General features: G+C 48.5%; 1 protein-coding gene across 4 annotated transcripts in view; it reads right to left on the reverse strand.

The window, feature by feature from the left end:
- Positions 1-3,842: 3,842 nt before the first annotated feature.
- GMEB2 (glucocorticoid modulatory element binding protein 2) overlaps positions 3,843-18,432 on the reverse strand; it is a 37,220-nt gene continuing 22,630 nt past the window's right edge. For 3 of the 4 annotated variants that reach the window (XM_083360870.1, XM_083360871.1, XM_083360873.1), the window contains 5 exons: positions 17,919-18,073; positions 14,594-14,665; positions 11,783-11,941; positions 10,501-10,623; positions 3,843-5,674 (listed from right to left, as the gene is read on the reverse strand). In XM_083360870.1, the coding sequence (XP_083216996.1) occupies positions 5,028-5,674; positions 10,501-10,623; positions 11,783-11,941; positions 14,594-14,665; positions 17,919-18,073 (1,156 nt within the window). In that variant the 3' untranslated portion in view covers positions 3,843-5,027. The remainder of the gene's footprint in view (positions 5,675-10,500; positions 10,624-11,782; positions 11,942-14,593; positions 14,666-17,918; positions 18,074-18,432) is intronic. The other variant, XM_083360872.1, reaches the window with a different exon arrangement.

Here is an 18,432-nt window from a genome sequence, read left to right on the forward strand (position 1 = left end):
AGTTGTTAAGTGAATCAAGCAGTTACCCCGTTGACTTTGCTTGTCAGAAGCTAGCTAGCCAGGTTGCAAATGACAATCCCCCAACTTATGACGGCTGCAGCGTCTCGGGGGTGGTGGAGCCTTGGTGGAGCAGTGGGCTAATGCCTCCTTATGTAACACCAGCTGCCTGCAATTAGTGCAGGTTCGAGTCCCACCAGGCTCAAGGTTGACTCAGCCTTCCATCCTCCCGAGGTAGGTAAAATGAGGACCCAGATTGTTGGGGGCAATTAAGCTGACTTTGTAATAATGCCGCTTGGGGTGTGTGTGTGTGAAAGCCCTAATAAGCAGGCATATACATAGAATGAAGGCTACTGCTAAGCTTGTAAGCCGCCCTGAGTCTTCGGAGAAGGGCGGGATATAAATGGAATTAAAATAAAAAAATAAATAAATGATCACTCTTTGCAACCCTCCCAGCTGGCTTCTGACAGCCAAAGCCAATGGGGGGGAAGCCAAACTCATGTAACAACTGCAGGGAATTGCTTAACAGCTGTGGCAAAAAAGGTCACCAAATCAGGTGTGACTCATTGAACTGCCTTGCTCAGCAATGGCAACATTGGTCCCAATTGTGATTGCAAGTTGAGGACTAGTTGCACTAAAACTCTGTACAGCAGAGGTCTCAACATCCAAGGTAAGTTAAATCGGGGTTCCCCAACCTTGGCAATCTTAGGACTCCTGGACTGCAACTTCCAGAATTCCCCAGGCAGCAGGGGAATTCTGGAATCCACAGATCCTGAAGTTCCAAGGTTGGGAAATCTCAGAGATATTCCTCACTTACAGGAATAGAATAGAGCTGGAAGGGACCTTGGAGGTCTTCTAGTCCATCCCCCTGCTCAAACAGGAGAACCTGTACCACCTCAGAAAGGTGACTGTCTAGCCCAGGGGTAGGCAACCTTGGCTCTTTTATGACTCCCAGAATTCCTGAGCCAGCATGGGGGAACTATGGCCCCTTCATGGCTTGTGGACTTCAACTCCCAGAATTCCTGAGCCAGCAAGGGGGAAACTATGCCCCCTTCATGATTTGTGGACTTCAACTCCCAGAATTCCTGAGCCAGCAAGGCTCAGCTTGGAAACCTCTCCCTTTCCCCTCAGCATGGCTGGCCCAGGAATTCTGGGAGTTGAAGTCCACGAGTCATAAAAGAGCCAAGGTGGCCTACCCCTGGTCGCGCCCACGATTTCTGGGGGCAAGCTGTTCCACTGGTTGATTGTTCTCACTGTCAGGAAGTTTCTCCTTTAATACCAGGTCCCTAATACAGGTACTCCTCGAGTCACAAGTGGAATGGGGCCTGACCATTCCACTCGTAACTTGAAAAGTGAATCTCGTACCTTGAACGAGATCACTCCTTTGCTCGTTAGGACGCCTGCGGCTCGTTAAGTGAACATGAGGTTATCTCAAAATGGGGAAGGCCATGGAGGGCCTAGTAACGGAACAGGCCCCTAAGGCCTCCCCGACCGACTAAGATACCTCGTGCTTCCCGCTACCTTCCTGCTGTGTGGGACTCACCTGGAAAAGATCCATCTCCTTTCTGCCGCGGTTCCTGCCGTCGCCCAGTTCTGAGGCTGGGAGACGCTTCTGCGGCCCTCAGGCAACCCAATCCAGGTACCGGAGACCTTATTAAGCCGCTGCCACCCAGATCTGAGGCCGGGGGAACACTTCCATTCTCTGCGAACGCACCAAACTCCTGGAGCAGCCAGGTAAGCGAAGGATCTCAATCTTTGCAGGATGACTGTTGAAGGCCTGGCGCCTGGAGAGACGCGGGGAGTGGGGAGGGAGGGAATAACCAGGGTGCATGTTGCAGTGCCTCCGTGGTCGCTCATAAGTGTTAGGGTGCTGCAATAGTCATAATTTCGGGACTTGCTCGAAAGCACTAGGGGGCGCTCATCCCATAACTTTGAACAAGAGTTAAGTGAACGCTCGTAACTCGGGGATTACCTGTATACGATTAAGTTATACCACAACTCTACAGTGCTCGTTACCAAGTCAGAAGGTCACAAGAACCAATGGAATAACAGACAAACCAAGCAAGTGACAGAAGCAGCTATAAAGCCACTAACCATGCCGTGCTGTAAAATGTGGAGACCATCACACAGGTCAACAGATTGGAAGAGGGTCAGCTGACATACCATTAATCTAAGAAAGGAGACTATATATAGCGTACATTTTTTGGATTGCTAACAAAGAATTAAAGGGAGGCTGATATAGCTATTTCAAACTTATTTGTTCTCATCAGTCAGCCACACCCTTCTGAGATTCGAACCTGGGCTGATTGCACATTAGGCAGTTGTTTTAACCTCTAGGCCACAGGCTCTTGGGGCCGGTGCTCATCTCCATTTCAAAGCCGAAGAGCCAGCACTTGTCCGAGGACGTCTCTGTGGTCACATGGCTGGCATGACTTGACGCCAAAGGCGCACGGAACGCTGTTACCTTCCCACCGTAGTGGTCCCTATTTTTCTACTTGCATTTTTACGTGCTTTCGAACTGCTAGATTGGCAGAAGCTGGGACAAGTAACAGGTGCTCACTCTGTTATGCGGCACTCGGGATTCGACCTGCCAAACTGCCGACCTTCTGACCGACAAGCTCAGCGTCCTAACCCACTGAGCTACCGCGTCCCTTCAAAACAACCTGGAATCGGCCTTGGTGGGACTTTAGCAGTTTATTCTCTCCTCATCTCAGGCCTGTAATTTTTTTGGCCTTTTCCTGCTTTCTGGATTTTGCATGTTGTTGCAGAATGCAAGTCAATAGGATGTTGAGTTTATATAGGTTATGTACTGTAAGCATTCAAATTTGAAGATGAACAGAGAAGAGCAACAAAGGTGATCAGGGGAAATGGAGGCTAAAACATATAAGGAGCAGTTGCTGGAAATGGGCATATCTAGTTTAATGAAGAGAAGGACCAGGGGGCACATGATAGCAGTCTTCCAGTATATCAGGGGCTGCCCCAAAGAGGGAGTCAAGCTATTCTCCAAAGTACTAAAACGCAAGACAAGAAGCAATGGATGGAAACCAATCAAGGAGAGAAACAACTTAGAACTAAGGAGAAACTTCCTGACTGTGAGAACAATTAACCAGTGGAACAACCTGCCTCTAGAAACCTGTGAATGCTCCAACACTGGAAATTTTTAAGAAGAGACTGGACAGCCATTTGTCTGAAATGGTATAAGGTTTTTTGCCTGAGCAGGGGGTTGGACTAGATGACCTCCACTGTCCTTTCCAACTTTTTTTTTATGATGATGATGATGATGGCTTAATGTATAGGAGAATCTAAGCCAGGGTTTCTCAACCTTGGCCACTTTAAGATGGGTGGACTTCAACTCCCAGAATTCCCCAGCCAGCACGAAACATGAAGTCCATCCATCTTAAAGCGGCCAAGGTTGAGGAAAACTGCTCTCACCTGTAAACGGTGGATTACAAATGTCTAAGGAGGTTCTCAAGTCATCCAGGCCTCGGTTTTTCTTTTTTTTTTTCCCCAGAAGGCAACTGGACTTTCTTGCGTTACTTTGGAAGATGTTTCGCTTCTCATCCGAGAAGCTTCTTCAGCTCCGACTGGATGGCGGGGAGTGCCCGCAATACACATCTTTCCACTCCCCGCCATCCAGTCGGAGCTGAAGGAGCTTCTCGGATGAGAAGTGAAGCGTCTTCCAAAGAAACGCAAGGAAGTCCAGTTGGATTACAAGCCACAAATTTCAACCCGGCTTGGGAGATAGAAAAAAAAAGTTCAGACAAACCCACCGGAGCTTAAGATGGCCAAGCCTCTCTGCAACACCGCGCGGGAACAGGGCAAGAACCCACAAGCGCAAGGCGAGCTTGGAAAACCAATTTTAATGTTACTTGATCCCGCCGCTTCCGACGGGCCAAAAACTCACACGGTGAGAATCCCAGCCCTCGTCGCTTCCCAACGGGAGATGGTTCGTTTCCCAACGACTTCTTCTTCCTTCTTCTTCTTCTTCTTCCCACACCCTCAAGTATCAAGTCCCTCAAAAGTCAGCTGGAACAACCAGGAGCTGCCATTTTTTTTGGCAAAAAAAAAAAGTCTTTTGCAGCCTAAAGTGCTGATGTACCGGGGTTGGGGAAGATAAGGCTTGGTAGCCGTGGAGGACAGACCCACTTGGGGGGGGGGGGGAGAAATCCAATACCTTCAGCAGTTTGGCCAGGAATGCTCTGGGGCTGAGATGCAAGATGGCGGAAGGAATTGGGGGGGGGGTGTCTCAGCAAGTAGAAGCTCTTTTAAGTTGAGAATGGATCTGCCCTTCACCGAAGGGCCCCCCCTCCCCTTCTTCCTTTCAAGCCTCCCACGTCCTCATGGGACTTTCCCGTTTTCAAGCCGCTATTCCCCGTCCCCCACACACACACCCTGCGCCTTTTGGCAAACCGCGCAGGGCTCCTTCTACATTTCCCCCACGGGCAAAGAAAGGCCAAGTTCCCTCCGTCTCTCTCCGCCTCCATTCTGGCAGAGAAACAAGTCCGTCAGCCTCCCCCCCCCCCCGTCTAACCAAACATTTAGGCAACTTGCCTGGTACTGGGACCCCCTGCACCCACCCCCTCCCCACTTCTGCCAGCCTTGAAACGTTTTTTTTTTTAAATATTCCTGTCTAGCTGCCTAATCCTTTGGCCTGCCTGGTTTGGTTAATTGTTACATTCTTGGAAACCTGCCTCGGCTGCCTCGGTTTCCCAGGGCTGGCAAGAGACGGGGGAGTACTTACAAGCTGGGGGCGCGAAGGTTATATAGCTTTTAATGGATCCCAGGAACAGGGGTTGTGGTTTTTTCCCCCTGACGCTTTAATGCCATTCTCCCTTCGTTTTGTGCTCTCTCTTCATCTTTCTTCCAAGATTTCAACCTCCCCGTTCCTCCGTCAGCTGATCCGTTTTCCCCTCCTTTTCCCCCAGCACTCTTCTTCTTCTTCTTCTTCGTCGTCTTCTCATCCAAGGGACGGGCCCGTAAGCCCGGAGCACTCCCCTCCCCCGCCCCCAAAATGGACCAACGTCCGTCTTTCATTTCTGCGGAGGCTCGTCCGCTACGGTGGTTACCTCAATGGTTGCGTGCTCCTCCGCGGCCGAAGCGCCTTCCATCACGCTGGACGGCACGGCCACAATTGTGCTGCCCCCGGGAGACACCTGCGTCACGTTCTGGATGGCCGTGCCCAGCCCGGGAAGGGTGAGCAGCTGGAAAGGGCTGACCACTTTGACCACCGTGCTGCTGTCCTGGATGGCCGCCGTGCTCAAGACGGTGAGGTTGGAGGCTTCCGGGTGGATTTCCAGCGCGTTGGGGAAGGCGGTGCCCGCCGACGCCAAGATGGTGTATCCGCCCAGCAGCGGGGAGACGGGAGAGCCGGCAGACGTCACCTGGGTGCTGGCCTTTCCCAGAGCAGATGCCGGCAGGGCAGAGACGACTTTGCCGATGGGCAAACCGGCCAGCTGGGTGACCGGCATGCCTGGAGCCAGGGCGATCTGGGCCGACTGAGTCAGGAGTTGGGAGGTGATGGCCGGCGGTCCCGAGGTGGCTCGGGTCAGCCGGGGGCGTTTCAGAGGGGAGGGGATGGAGACGGGCGTCAAGGTCATCAGCACGTTGTTGAGATGCTGGGATTTGTGCTTCAGCTCCTTGGCTCTCTTGCGGTGCTCGTCACACTGCTGCTCCAGAGCTGGGGGCGGAAAGGGGGAGGGGCGGGAGAGGAGAGCGATTAAGGCCACGGGTAGCAGGCAGGCAGATTGGCAAGGGTCAAAGGGCAAGGCTAGAGCAGACACGGCTTCCCCTCTTACACTGCACAGCATCTAAGACAGGGGTTCCCGACCCCAGGGCTGCAGCCCACTACCAGGCCGCAGCCCATTTGGAACCGGGCCCCGCAAGCAGTGGGCGAGAGCACATGCGCATGTAGCTCCACTCACGGAAGGGTTCGTGCGTGCAGCCCCAGTCGGGCACTTTGAGAGGAAGCAACTAAATTTCATTTGTAATGTGTGGCATTGTGCCCACAGGGAAAAAAATGACAATAAAGGTTATCTATCTATCTATCTATCTATCTATCTATCTATCTATCTATCTATCTATCTATCTATCTATCTATCGGGAGTGCAGAATTATTAGGCAAATGAGTATTTTGACCACATCATCCTCTTTATGCATGTTGTCTTACTCCAAGCTGTATAGGCTCGAAAGCCTACTACCAATTAAGCATATTAGGTGATGTGCATCTCTGTAATGAGAAGGGGTGTGGTCTAATGACATCAACACCCTGTATCAGGTGTGCATAATTATTAGGCAACTTCCTTTCCTTTGGCAAAATGGGTCAAAAGAAGGACTTGACAGGCTCAGAAAAGTCAAAAATAGTGAGATATCTTGCAGAGGGATGCAGCACTCTTAAAATTGCAAAGCTTCTGAAGCGTGATCATTGAACAATCAAGCGTTTCATTCAAAATAGTCAACAGGGTCGCAAGAAGCGTGTGGAGAAACCAAGGCGCAAAATAACTGCCCATGAACTGAGAAAAGTCAAGCGTGCAGCTGCCAAGATGCCACTTGCCACCAGTTTGGCCATATTTCAGAGCTGCAACATCACTGGAGTGCCCAAAAGCACAAGGTGTGCAATACTCAGAGACATGGCCAAGGTAAGAAAGGCTGAAAGACGACCACCACTGAACAAGACACACAAGCTGAAACGTCAAGACTGGGCCAAGAAATATCTCAAGACTGATTTTTCTAAGGTTTTATGGACTGATGAAATGAGAGTGAGTCTTGATGGGCCAGATGGATGGGCCCGTGGCTGGATTGGTAAAGGGCAGAGAGCTCCAGTCCGACTCAGACGCCAGCAAGGTGGAGGTGGAGTACTGGTTTGGGCTGGTATCATCAAAGATGAGCTTGTGGGGCCTTTTCGGGTTGAGGATGGAGTCAAGCTCAACTCCCAGTCCTACTGCCAGTTTCTGGAAGACACCTTCTTCAAGCAGTGGTACAGGAAGAAGTCTGCATCCTTCAAGAAAAACATGATTTTCATGCAGGACAATGCTCCATCACACGCGTCCAAGTACTCCACAGCGTGGCTGGCAAGAAAGGGTATAAAAGAAGGAAATCTAATGACATGGCCTCCTTGTTCACCTGATCTGAACCCCATTGAGAACCTGTGGTCCATCATCAAATGTGAGATTTACAAGGAGGGAAAACAGTACACCTCTCTGAACAGTGTCTGGGAGGCTGTGGTTGCTGCTGCACGCAATGTTGATGGTGAACAGATCAAAACACTGACAGAATCCATGGATGGCAGGCTTTTGAGTGTCCTTGCAAAGAAAGGTGGCTATATTGGTCACTGATTTGTTTTTGTTATGTTTTTGAATGTCAGAAATGTATATTTGTGAATGTTGAGATGTTATATTGGTTTCACTGGTAAAAATAAATAATTGAAATGGGTATATATTTGTTTTTTGTTAAGTTGCCTAATAATTATGCACAGTAATAGTCACCTGCACACACAGATATCCCCCTAAAATAGCTATAACTAAAAACAAACTAAAAACTACTTCCAAAAATATTCAGCTTTGATATTAATGAGTTTTTTGGGTTCATTGAGAACATGGTTGTTGTTCAATAATAAAATTAATCCTCAAAAATACAACTTGCCTAATAATTCTGCACTCCCTGTATCTATCTATCTATCTATCTATCTATCTATCTATCTATCTATCTATCTATCTATCTATCTATCTATCTATCTATCTACCTTTCTTCATGTCTATCTTCATCTCCATTTATCTATCTATCTATCTATCTATCTATCTATCTATCTATCTATCTATCTATCTATCTATCTATCATCTACCTACCTTTCTTCATGTCTATCTTCATCTCCATTATCTATCTATCTATCTATCTATCTATCTATCTATCTATCTATCTATCTATCTATTTATCTATCTATCTAATGATGGGCATGCACACTCGCAGGCCCACTTGTGTCTGCCTCTCACGCAAAAACATACCCTCTTCCCTCCCCCCTCCCCCTGCCAGGCTGTCAACACAGAAAGGTTGGGGATTGCTGATCTAAGTCGGAAGGCCATTTCAAAATCAAAGGCACGGTGGTCTTGGGTGGACAACTAATGCCAGCAGACGGTCCAGCTTGTTGATATCCTTCTGGTTTTGTACACCTGGAAACCCAGAAGGAAGCTCTGCCTCTCCTATCAGGATGGGAAGGTCTGACTTGACAGATTAGTTTTTTTTTTTAAAAAAAAAAAAGTAAATTGTTCTCCAAACTGGGATTTCTTCAAATTTTGCTGGGAGTTGGATGATGTAAAAATTTAATAAATAGAAATATTTGCCTAAATAATTTATCTATTAATTCCATTTGTATTTATCTATTTGTTTTTATTAGATTTTTATCCTGCTTTTATTTCTTTATAAGTAGCTCAAACGTACACGATACCCCCTTCCTCCTATTTTTCCCACAACAACTGTGAGGTGGGTTGGGCTGACAGAGTGGCTGGGCCAAAGTCACCCAACTAGCTTTCATGCGTAAGGCGGGACTAGAACTCACCATCTCCTGGTGATTGGGCCAGTCACCCAGCCAGCTTTCATACCTAAGGCAGAACTAGAACTCACCTGGTGATTGGGCCAAAGTCACCCAGCCAGCTTTCATACCTAAGGCAGAACTAGAACTCACCTGGTGATTGGGCCAAACTCACCCAGCCAGCTTTCATGCCTAAGGCAGAACTAGAACTCACCTGGTGATTAGGCCAAAGTCACCCAACTAGCTTTCATGCCTAAGGCAGAACTAGAACTCACCTGGTGATTGGGCCAAAGTCACCCAGCCAGCTTTCATACCTAAGGCAGAACTAGAACTCACCTGGTGATTGGGCCAAACTCACCCAGCCAGCTTTCATGCCTAAGGCAGAACTAGAACTCACCTGGTGATTAGGCCAAAGTCACCCAACTAGCTTTCATGCCTAAGGCAGAACTAGAACTCACCTGGTGATTGGGCCAAAGTCACCCAACCAGCTTTCATACCTAAGGCAGAACTAGAACTCACCTGGTGATTGGGCCAAAGTCACCCAGCCAGCTTTCAAGCCTAAGGCAGAACTAGAACTCACCTGGTGATTGGGCCAAAGTCACCCAGCCAGCTTTCATGCCTAAGGCAGAACTAGAACCCAGTTCTTTGGGCGCCCAAGATCGCTTGCGGGGCCACAATTGTGCCCCACACACATTCCCACAACACTTTTTGCTCAAGGCTAACCATTCCCCATTCCTTTATTTATCCCCCTTACAACTTCCATTTCCAGTTCCCTGATTATTTGTCTTTCCTGTCTGTAACCCACATCCAAGGGTGGGGCTTTCTTCGCAGAAACAGGCAGTTCTCAACTTACAAACATTCATTCATTCAGTGACTTTTCAAAGTTACAAGAGCACTGGGGAAAAAATGCGAATGATGACCATTCTTCACACTTCAGACTTTTCCACGATCCCCTCGGTGACGTCATCAAACTTTGGATGCTCGGCAACTGACTTTAGGACGCCTCGCAGCATCCTGGGGGCCCTGTGATCCCTTTTTGCGACCTTCGGACAAGCAAAGTCCATGGGGAAGCCAGGTTCACTTCACAACCAGGCTACTAACTTAATGACTGCAGTGATTCACTAAACGACGGTGGCAAGAAAGGTCGTAAAATGGGGACAAGACTCCCTTAACAACTGTCTTGCTCAGCAAGGGAGCTTTTGCCTTGCGCACAGTCACTCATGCGCTCGTGACCTCCCGGTTAGACTACTGCAACGCTCTCTACATGGGGCTGCCCTTGAGGATCACTCGGAGGCTTCAACTGGTGCAGAATGCGGCTGCGCGAGTTGTGATGGGGGTTTCCCGATACTCCCATGTAACACCTCTACTCCGCGAGCTGCAATGGCTTCCGGTTGCCCTCCGGGTGAGATTCAAGGGGCTGGTGATGACCTATAAAGCCCTAAATGGCTTGGGTCCGGGATATCTGAGGGAACACCTGCTGCCGGCATCAACTTCCCTTTGTCCTGTGCGCTCCCACAGGGAGGGCCTTCTCAGGGTGCCACCGGCAAAGGATTGCCGGCGGGCAACACCCAGGGGGAGGGCCTTCTCGGTGGGCACGCCTGCCTTCTGGAACCAGTTACCCGTAGAGCTCAGGACTGCCCCAGATTTTCGTTCGTTCCGCCGGGACCTGAAGACCTGGCTCTTTGAGCTTTCCGGCCAGGACTGAGAACTTTTAATTTTTAACCTATTGTAATTGGGTTTTTTAATTAGAGTTAAGGGTTTTAGATTTTAATTAAGGATAGTTTAATTTATTTTAATTTGTTATTAACTTTTGTATTGTTATATTGTTTTAATCGCCTTGTGAACCGCCCTGGGTCCTACGGGAGAAGGGCGGTATATAAGTTTAAATAATAATAATAATAATTGAGGTCGTAAGTTGAGGATTACCTGCACCTTACCAGGTGACAGAACTCTAGGAGAGGAATAGGAGCAGGAGATGGTACCTGCTAAGTCTCGCGTGTATTGCTTTCTGGAACGGTCCATTTGGCACTTGTGACTGGCCAAAACTTTCTTCACCAGGTCCAGCATACCAAAGTTTTGGACGATGTTGTTCAGCAGGATGGCATCTAATGGAAGTGCAGGATGAGAAAGCAAAACGTGGCCAACAAAGAGCCTTTTAGGCATAAAGGTAAAGGCAAAGGTTCCCCCACACACGCGTGCTAGTCGTTTCCAACTCTAGGGGCCGGTGCTCATCTCCGTTCCAAAGCCGAAGAGCCAGCGCTTGTCCGAGGACGTCTCCATGGTCATGTGGCCGGCATGACTAGACGCCAAAGGCGCACAGAACGCTGTTACCTTCCCACCGGAGTGGTCCCTGTTTTTCTACTTGCATTTTTACGTGCTTTCGAATTGCTAGGTTGGCAGAAGCTGGGACACGTAACAGGTGCTCACTCTGCTACGCGGCGCTCGGGATTCGACCCGCCAAACTGCCGACCTTCTGATCGACAAGCTCAGCGTCCTAACCCACTGAGCCACCGCGTCCCTTTTAGGCATACCCATCCACAAATCCACCACCCCCCTCTCATTTCCAGAGGTGGGTGTGCAGGAAAAGGTAGGAATGTCCTCAAATCCTTCTTTCTTAGCTAAAATGAAGCACATGTATAAGCTGCCTCTGCTCTTATGATTTTAAGCTTTCTTGAAGCAGAAAAGTGAAATAATGGTTTTTACTTTTCATGCTCTATAAAGCATCATACATTCTTCAAAGCGCCCGAAGGCAGGACAAGAAGCAAAGGATGGAAACTAATCAAGGAGAAGCAGCAAACTAGAACTAAGGAGAAATTTCCCTTGGCAGTGAGGACAATTAAATCAGAAGTCCTGGGTGCTCCAACACTGGAAGTTTTTACGAAGAGATTGGACAACCATTGGTTGAAATGGGATAGGGTTTCCTGCCTGAGCAGGGGTTTGGACTAGAAGACCTGCAAGGTCCCTCCCAACTGTTGTTGTTATTAATCAAAGATGGTGTATGTAGAAAATTATAGCAATGCAATGATTGCGTTTAATCACTTTTGGACAGGTAGTCCTCGACTTACAACAGCTCACGTAGTGACCGTTCAAAGTTACGACGGCACTGAAAAAAGGGACGTATGACCGTTCTTCACCCTTACAACCACTGCAGTCATAAGGCCCTTTTTCATCATTGCTGTAACTTCAAATTGTCATTGAAACAAATGGCCCTTAAGCCGGGGACTAACTGTAAGTAAGTCTTAAGCAGCTGTTCAATCCTCTCACCGTTCAGCTGCAAAGGCAGCTCCTGGATCCTCTGCTGGAGGCCCTTCACGGCTTCCGTGAACTCCATCCTGAACTCCTGGACCACTTCTTCGAGCAACCCGGCGTCTTTCAGGCCTTGCCAGAAGTTGAACGTGTCCTCTGAAGAGAAAGGAGACATGTCTTGACAACCCAACTGGATTTTTTGCTTTTTTTTTCCCTCTTGAAGGCGTCTCGCTTCCCCTCCGAGAAGCTTCTTCGGTTCCGACCGAATGGCGGAGGACGGAAGGGTTTGTAGTCCTTGCAGTCATCTTGTTAGCGCTCCGAAGGCCGTCTGTGTGTGTGTGTTAGCTGTCTTGTTTTGAAGACCGCAAAGTCCGCATTCTGGACAGCGAGGAGCGCTGGTCTGAAAAGAGGGCCAGAAGAGGCCATCGGCATTAAAATTGAGCAGCCCTCTCTCAACAGAGGGGGAGGGACACGACCCCACCTATCTCCTGTTTACGATGGGGGTCTTTCTGGCAGTTCCAGGAAGCTTCCGCACCTGTCTGCCCTCTTGATCCAGAGGACCCCGAGGGCACAGGTAAACCTCCAAGTGGCCTCGACAACTCTCCGAAAGAGCACAAAAAACCAGAGGACTGCCAGGAACGTAAATCCTTCTGTTCCCCACCGTTTGGTCAGAAATGAAGAAGCTTCTCGGATGAAAAGCGAAACATCTTCCAACAAAAAAAAAACACCCGGGACAGCCCAGTGGCCTCTTGAAAAAGCATCTTTGGGACAACCTGGACGACTGACCATCTCCACGGATGCCTTGATCACGAGACAGGCAGCTGAGGGAATGCAACCAGCTGCCTCCTCATAGGCCCTGCAATCACGTTCCACAAAGGGTACATTCCAGTCGTTAAGTTGTGACCAGTCATTAAGTGGATTGCTGGGTGACTAGCTTCTATTTTTACCATCTTTTTTGGGGGGAGGGCGTAAAGAGAAACGGTTGTTTACTACGGGTCTCTTTGGGCCCGAAACTACAATGCTGCAGTTGTGTGAGGAGGGGACACCGCCGAAGGCCATAAATGTGGGTTGGCGGCCGAGTGCCCCTAATGGGCAGAATTCCACGGACCCTTATCTAACCCCAAGCAGATGCTAATCCTGAGTTGCATAGGCTTTTTAGCAACAAATCAGTTTAATTGGACCTGATCTTCCACTCCTGACATTAATCTTCTCGACTCGTGGTTAGCACCTGCTTGGAGTTAAGGCAAGGGTCCCTGAAATTCGAGGGGGGCTGGATTTAAGTTTGCTTGCGCCTAAATGAGGATGCTAGGCTGATCTCTCTTTTATCTCCACCCCCTCCCCCCCGTTTCTGCCACGCCTTCTACTAAAGCAGATTCCCCAACCATTCAGAGTTGGCAGCCCAGAGTGTGGGGAGTGGGGGGGTAAAGAAGGGATGGTTTGTGGGGGTGTGTGTGAATGGACGCACACACACAAACTCCCGTTGCTCGCGCGAGTGAGGCTGTGAGCAATCGCGCGAGTGGGGCCCAAATAGCCCGCAACGCTTGTGGCGACAATTCACGCGAGGCTGAAAATGCCCGTGACGCTCGCACCGAGTGGGGCCGAGAACACCTGTGACGCTTGCGGCAACACTCGCGAGGGTGTGGCTGTGCGCGTGCATGCACACACACGCATGCAATGGTCATCCGGTCACGTGGCCTGGTGGCCAATAGGCTGCAGCCTGGTAGAGGGTTGCGGTCCACAGGTTGGGGACCCCTGTCCTAAAGTACAGATGGTCCTCAACTTGCAAGTGACCGTCTGAACTAACAACACTGAAAAAAGTAACTGAGGACCCTTTTTCACACTTACCCCCCCCCCATGGTCACGTGATCAAAATTAGGATGCTTGGCAACTGGCATGTAATTTGTGTTGTGTATTCTGGGATCACGCTTTGCGACCTTCTGATTATGGGGCGGCCATTAACATTAACCCATTAACAACAGCGTTACTGACCTAACTACTGCAGTGATTCGTTTTACAACCGCAGCAAGGAAGGCAGTGACTTGGGGGCGGAATTCACAAATAAGATTTGTCCCATGTTTGGGGCCTAGCAAGGTACTCTTAAATACTTAACACTTTACATACATACATACATACATACATACATACATATATATACATACATACACACACATACATACATAAATATATATATGTAAATATACATATACATATATATACACACACATATACATACAGTATACATATACACATACACATACGTATATATATATATATGTAGATCTTTGGTCATTCGGGTTTTTCCCCACGTAGAATTGGAGGTATCAGGACGACATTTCGATGAACTCTCATCCATCATCCTCAGGCTGGTGGCTTCAGCTTCGTTATATATATATATATATATATATATATATATATATATCCGTGTGTGTGTGTGTGTCTGTCCCATCCCCCCCGCCTGACTTTTAAGACAGGGAGGTGGGCAGAATTTTCAGGAATAAAAGAATGGCAAGGTGACATAAGCCACTGATCTCTCTCTCTCTCTCTCTCTCTCTCTCTCTCTCTCTCTCTCACACACACACACACACACACACACACACACACACACACACCACTCAAAAAGATTTCCCAGTGGAGTCTTTTTCCATTCCACTTAAGACGTGCCAAGAATTTGACCTCAAAACTTGCCGCCAGGGCTCTTCTGCTGATCTCTGGCCCTGCATGCAAAAAGATGAGCCAGCTGTTGACACATCTGGGGTTGTTGTTTTTTTTTCCTTCAAAGCCTTTCAGGTTTTGCACTAAACATCCTGAGGGAAGGTCAAAGAGCTTCACCTCCGATCGCCGTGGTCCACTCGCTGGCGTCCTCGCAGGCTTCTATGGTGATGGTGGCAGGAGACCCATTGACTGCAATTAAAACCCAGCAACAGCCATCATTTGACCTGGAAAGAAAGGGCTTAACTCTTTCCCTCTGATAAAAGACAGTCTCCATTTTCCTATACATTGTGTGGTAAAAACAAAAATATGGGCTATTGTTCCTTTTATGCAAGGTTTAGGCCTGGGTAAACTGAATCAAGGCCTCATGGACAAAGTATTAAACCAAAAGTCCGCGCTAGGCTTAACTGTGCAGTTGCAATTTTATTTTTTTATTTTATTTTAATCCCATTTATATCCCGCCCTTCTCCGAAGACTCAGGGCGGCTTACAATCTAAAGCACAAATCAAATGTGCTTAGCAGTAGCCTTCATTCTATGTATATGCCTGCTTATTAGGGCTTTCACACACACCCCAAGCGGTATTATTACAAAGTCAGCTTAATTGCCCCCAACAATCTGGGTCCTCATTTTACCTACCTCGGAAGGATGGAAGGCTGAGTCAACCTTGAGCCTGGTGGGACTCGAACCTGCACTAATTGCAGGCAGCTGGTGCTACTTAAGGAGGCATTAGCCCACTGCTCCACCAGGGCCAATTGTGTTTTATTTAATATGATTTTGCTACGCTTGCTTGTTTCAAATATATTTAGAAGATAAGGACTGGAACAGTAAGAAATAGGGAGCTGAAAGTAGCTGATGGACGCGGGTTCCGATGGACAAGGGTATATGTGGAAAGTTATGTTCGGCAGAAGGTCAGTAAAAAGTCAGCAGAAGTTAGCGGACCATCTGCCTACAGTCGCAGAACGAGGAACGGTATAAAGGGTTGGGACCGGACCTGACTGAATCGCCATTGGCTTATAGCTGTCCTTGTGGAGTCTGCTATTGCCATATGGTCCTCACTGCAATGGGTTGTGAATCTAAGTGACGTTGTGTTATGATGCTTGCTGTGTTCCAAAATATTAGCAAAATAACCCTCTGAAACTTAAAGCAAGAATTATTGTTTTGTGTTGCTGTCTCTCGTCTTTTCCATTGGGTTTTTCCACGACGATTGGTTGGTATGGCCGGAGAAAAATCAGAAAGCCCTCCGTTGTTCTCCATGAAACCTTTCTAAAACCAGGACTCAAAATGCTCCAGCGATTTTGAGGTCCTGCTTAATTAAGCCAGGCAGATTTTGGAAACCAATTTGGAAGAGTTCCATTGGACCTCACGTGAACGTGGTCCCTTTCTGTGGTTATTCAAAGGAGGAGTTTTTTTAAGGCTTCCGGATGACCCTGAAAAAAGGAGACACCGCGGCCTTAAAAATCAAGTTAGCCTTCGCAAGCGAACTTATAGCAGTGTGACCTCCCTTTATAGGCTAAAAATGTAAAAGAGGGACAAATGTTGAGCTGCCTTCTTAAACATTAGCAAGAGGCTCTGCACATTCAAAGCCCAAAGCATTTTCAGCGGCTGCACAGGTGTATTACTTCATGCTAACGTGGAATGTTAAGTTGTGCTTTTGTTATAAGGTGATTACATCATCGCATCATCACCCCACACTAGAAAAGACCGACTAGACCAGGGGTAGGCAACCTCGGCTCTTTTATGACTCATGGACTTCAACTCCCAGAATTCATGAGTCAGCATAGCATAGCAGAGCTGACTCATGAATTCTGGGAGTTGAAGTCCATGAGTCATAAAAGAGCCGAGGTTGCCTACCCCCTGGACTAGACGCACGGCAATCTTGAGGCCTTTGAAACTGTAAATCAGGGGTGTCAAACTCAATTTCATGGAGGGCCGCATCAGCATGGCGGTTGCCCTCAGGGGGCCGGGTGGGTGTGGCCTGGGTGGGCGTGGCCTACTGGGTGGGCGTGGCTAGGGTGCGTATGGCCTACTGGGTGGGCGTGGCCAGCTCTACATCATTGGCATCAAGGGTGCCTACGGGGGCCTGGGCAGGAGTGGGGCAGATCTGAGGGTCTCTGGCAGAAGGAGGGTCTCTGGGCCAGGGCCAAGGCAGTGGGGGCCGTTCCCTCACGGTTTCCAGGATGGCTTCGCGGGCTGCATGAAACCACTTCGCGGGCTGGATCTGGCCCCCGGGCCTTGTGTTTGACATGTCTGCTGTAAATGTTTCAGACAAAAAAGCTTAAAATAGGAAAATAGGACAGATTCCTATATGACATATTTAACTTATCTTCACTGGCCAGTTTCGGGGGGGAAAAAAGCACTGACCTGCGAAGGAGTGAGATAAAAAGCAGCCGAAATTAAAGCTTACAGAAAGTGAACAAAGCCTGCTGAAGTTTCCTGAGTGAATGTGCCACGCGTATCATGAATCAAAAAGCCGTCGACAGGCTCTGAAAAGCTAGATGGAGCTCCTGGCACACGCCCATTTCTCCTTTACCCCCTAGGAATGTTTAAAATGCCCACAAACGTGGCTGTGGAAGGAAACCGCAAAAGTCAAGAGTGTTTGGATGCACCAGCTGGCACTAGAAAGGGTTCCGACCAGTGCTTCTCAACCTCGAGGGCTTGAAGATGTGCGGACTTCAACTCCCAGAGTTCCCCGTTCTGGGAATTCTGGGAGCTGAAGGTCCTCACCTCTTCGAGTGGCCGAGCTTGCGGGTCCTGACAGACGAAGGCTGCTGAATGACCAGCAAATCTTCCAGGCTGCAGCGGGCAGAAAAGATCGGGCAGCCATTATCTGATGTTGACTGTTGAATTATCGACAGGGGATTGAACCACTTTTTAGGGAGGAAAAAAAAGAACTCGGCGGCTTGGTAAAGAAAGGGTGGAAATTAAAACTGCCATTCCGGCGGCTCGACTGTGGTCTGTGTTAGGCATATGGTTATAGCCTACCTGGTTGGGTTGCAAATATATAAACCATGATGTTATAAAAACCTTCAGGTGCTAATTGGCCAATGGGTGTGTAAGTTTTTCCAATGGCCATAAGAAGGAGCTAGGAACGTGGCTTGTCTCTCTCTCTCTTTGCTTTTGCTTTTTGGCTTACTACTGTGTTAAACCTTAGGAACTGTGTACTTGACCTTCAGACCGGTAAGAAGACATTGTATTTTGGATACTCCCTGGACTGTTGCTTGTCTGTCGTTATTCGTGTATGACCTGGACTGTTGATTCGGATTGTGTTTTTGTTTTTCACACCTAAGAGTAAAGTATTTTTTCTGTTTATCGCAACTCAGTGTATCTGTGTGGTTAATGTGTGACTCTTACTATTCTCAGTACGCTTTTGCCTGTGTAGGTTCCTGATAACTCAAGAGGCACTTTGCTAACCGTCTGTTCGTTGGGTTTTGCTTCTCTACGTACCGTCTGCAGAGGCCGGAGTGAGTGGGGTGTACTCTGAAGTCTGGCTGCTGAGAGACACCCTGGCTCCGGTTAGGTCGATTTTAGTGCTGCGGCAAGTATTGGAGCAAACTTTGGTGTGCTCGTAGAAATCCAGCTTGCCCGAATCCATGATTTTCCTAAAAAAAACAACAACAAAACAATGACAGAAGGCAGTATTTGCAGCTCAGGGTTGGACTGTGGGGCCCTTGGTGCTCTCTGACCGTGGCAGCTTTTTTCTCAGAGAGACATTTCCTTGGTGGAGCAGTGGGCTAATGCCTCCCTAAGTAACACCAGCTGCCTGCAATTAGTGCAGGTTCGAGTCCCACCAGGCTCAAGGTTGACTCAGCCTTCCATCCTTCCCAGGTAGGTAAAATGAGGACCCAGATTGTTGGGGGCAATTAAGCTGACTTTGTAATAATGCCGCTTGGGGTGTGTGTGAAAGCCCTAATAAGCAGGCATATGCATAGAATGAAGGCTACTGCTAAGCTTGTAAGCC

The sequence above is a fragment of the Vipera ursinii genome (assembly GCF_947247035.1).
Source record: "Vipera ursinii genome assembly, chromosome: 3".
Taxonomy (NCBI): Eukaryota; Metazoa; Chordata; class Lepidosauria; order Squamata; family Viperidae; genus Vipera; species Vipera ursinii.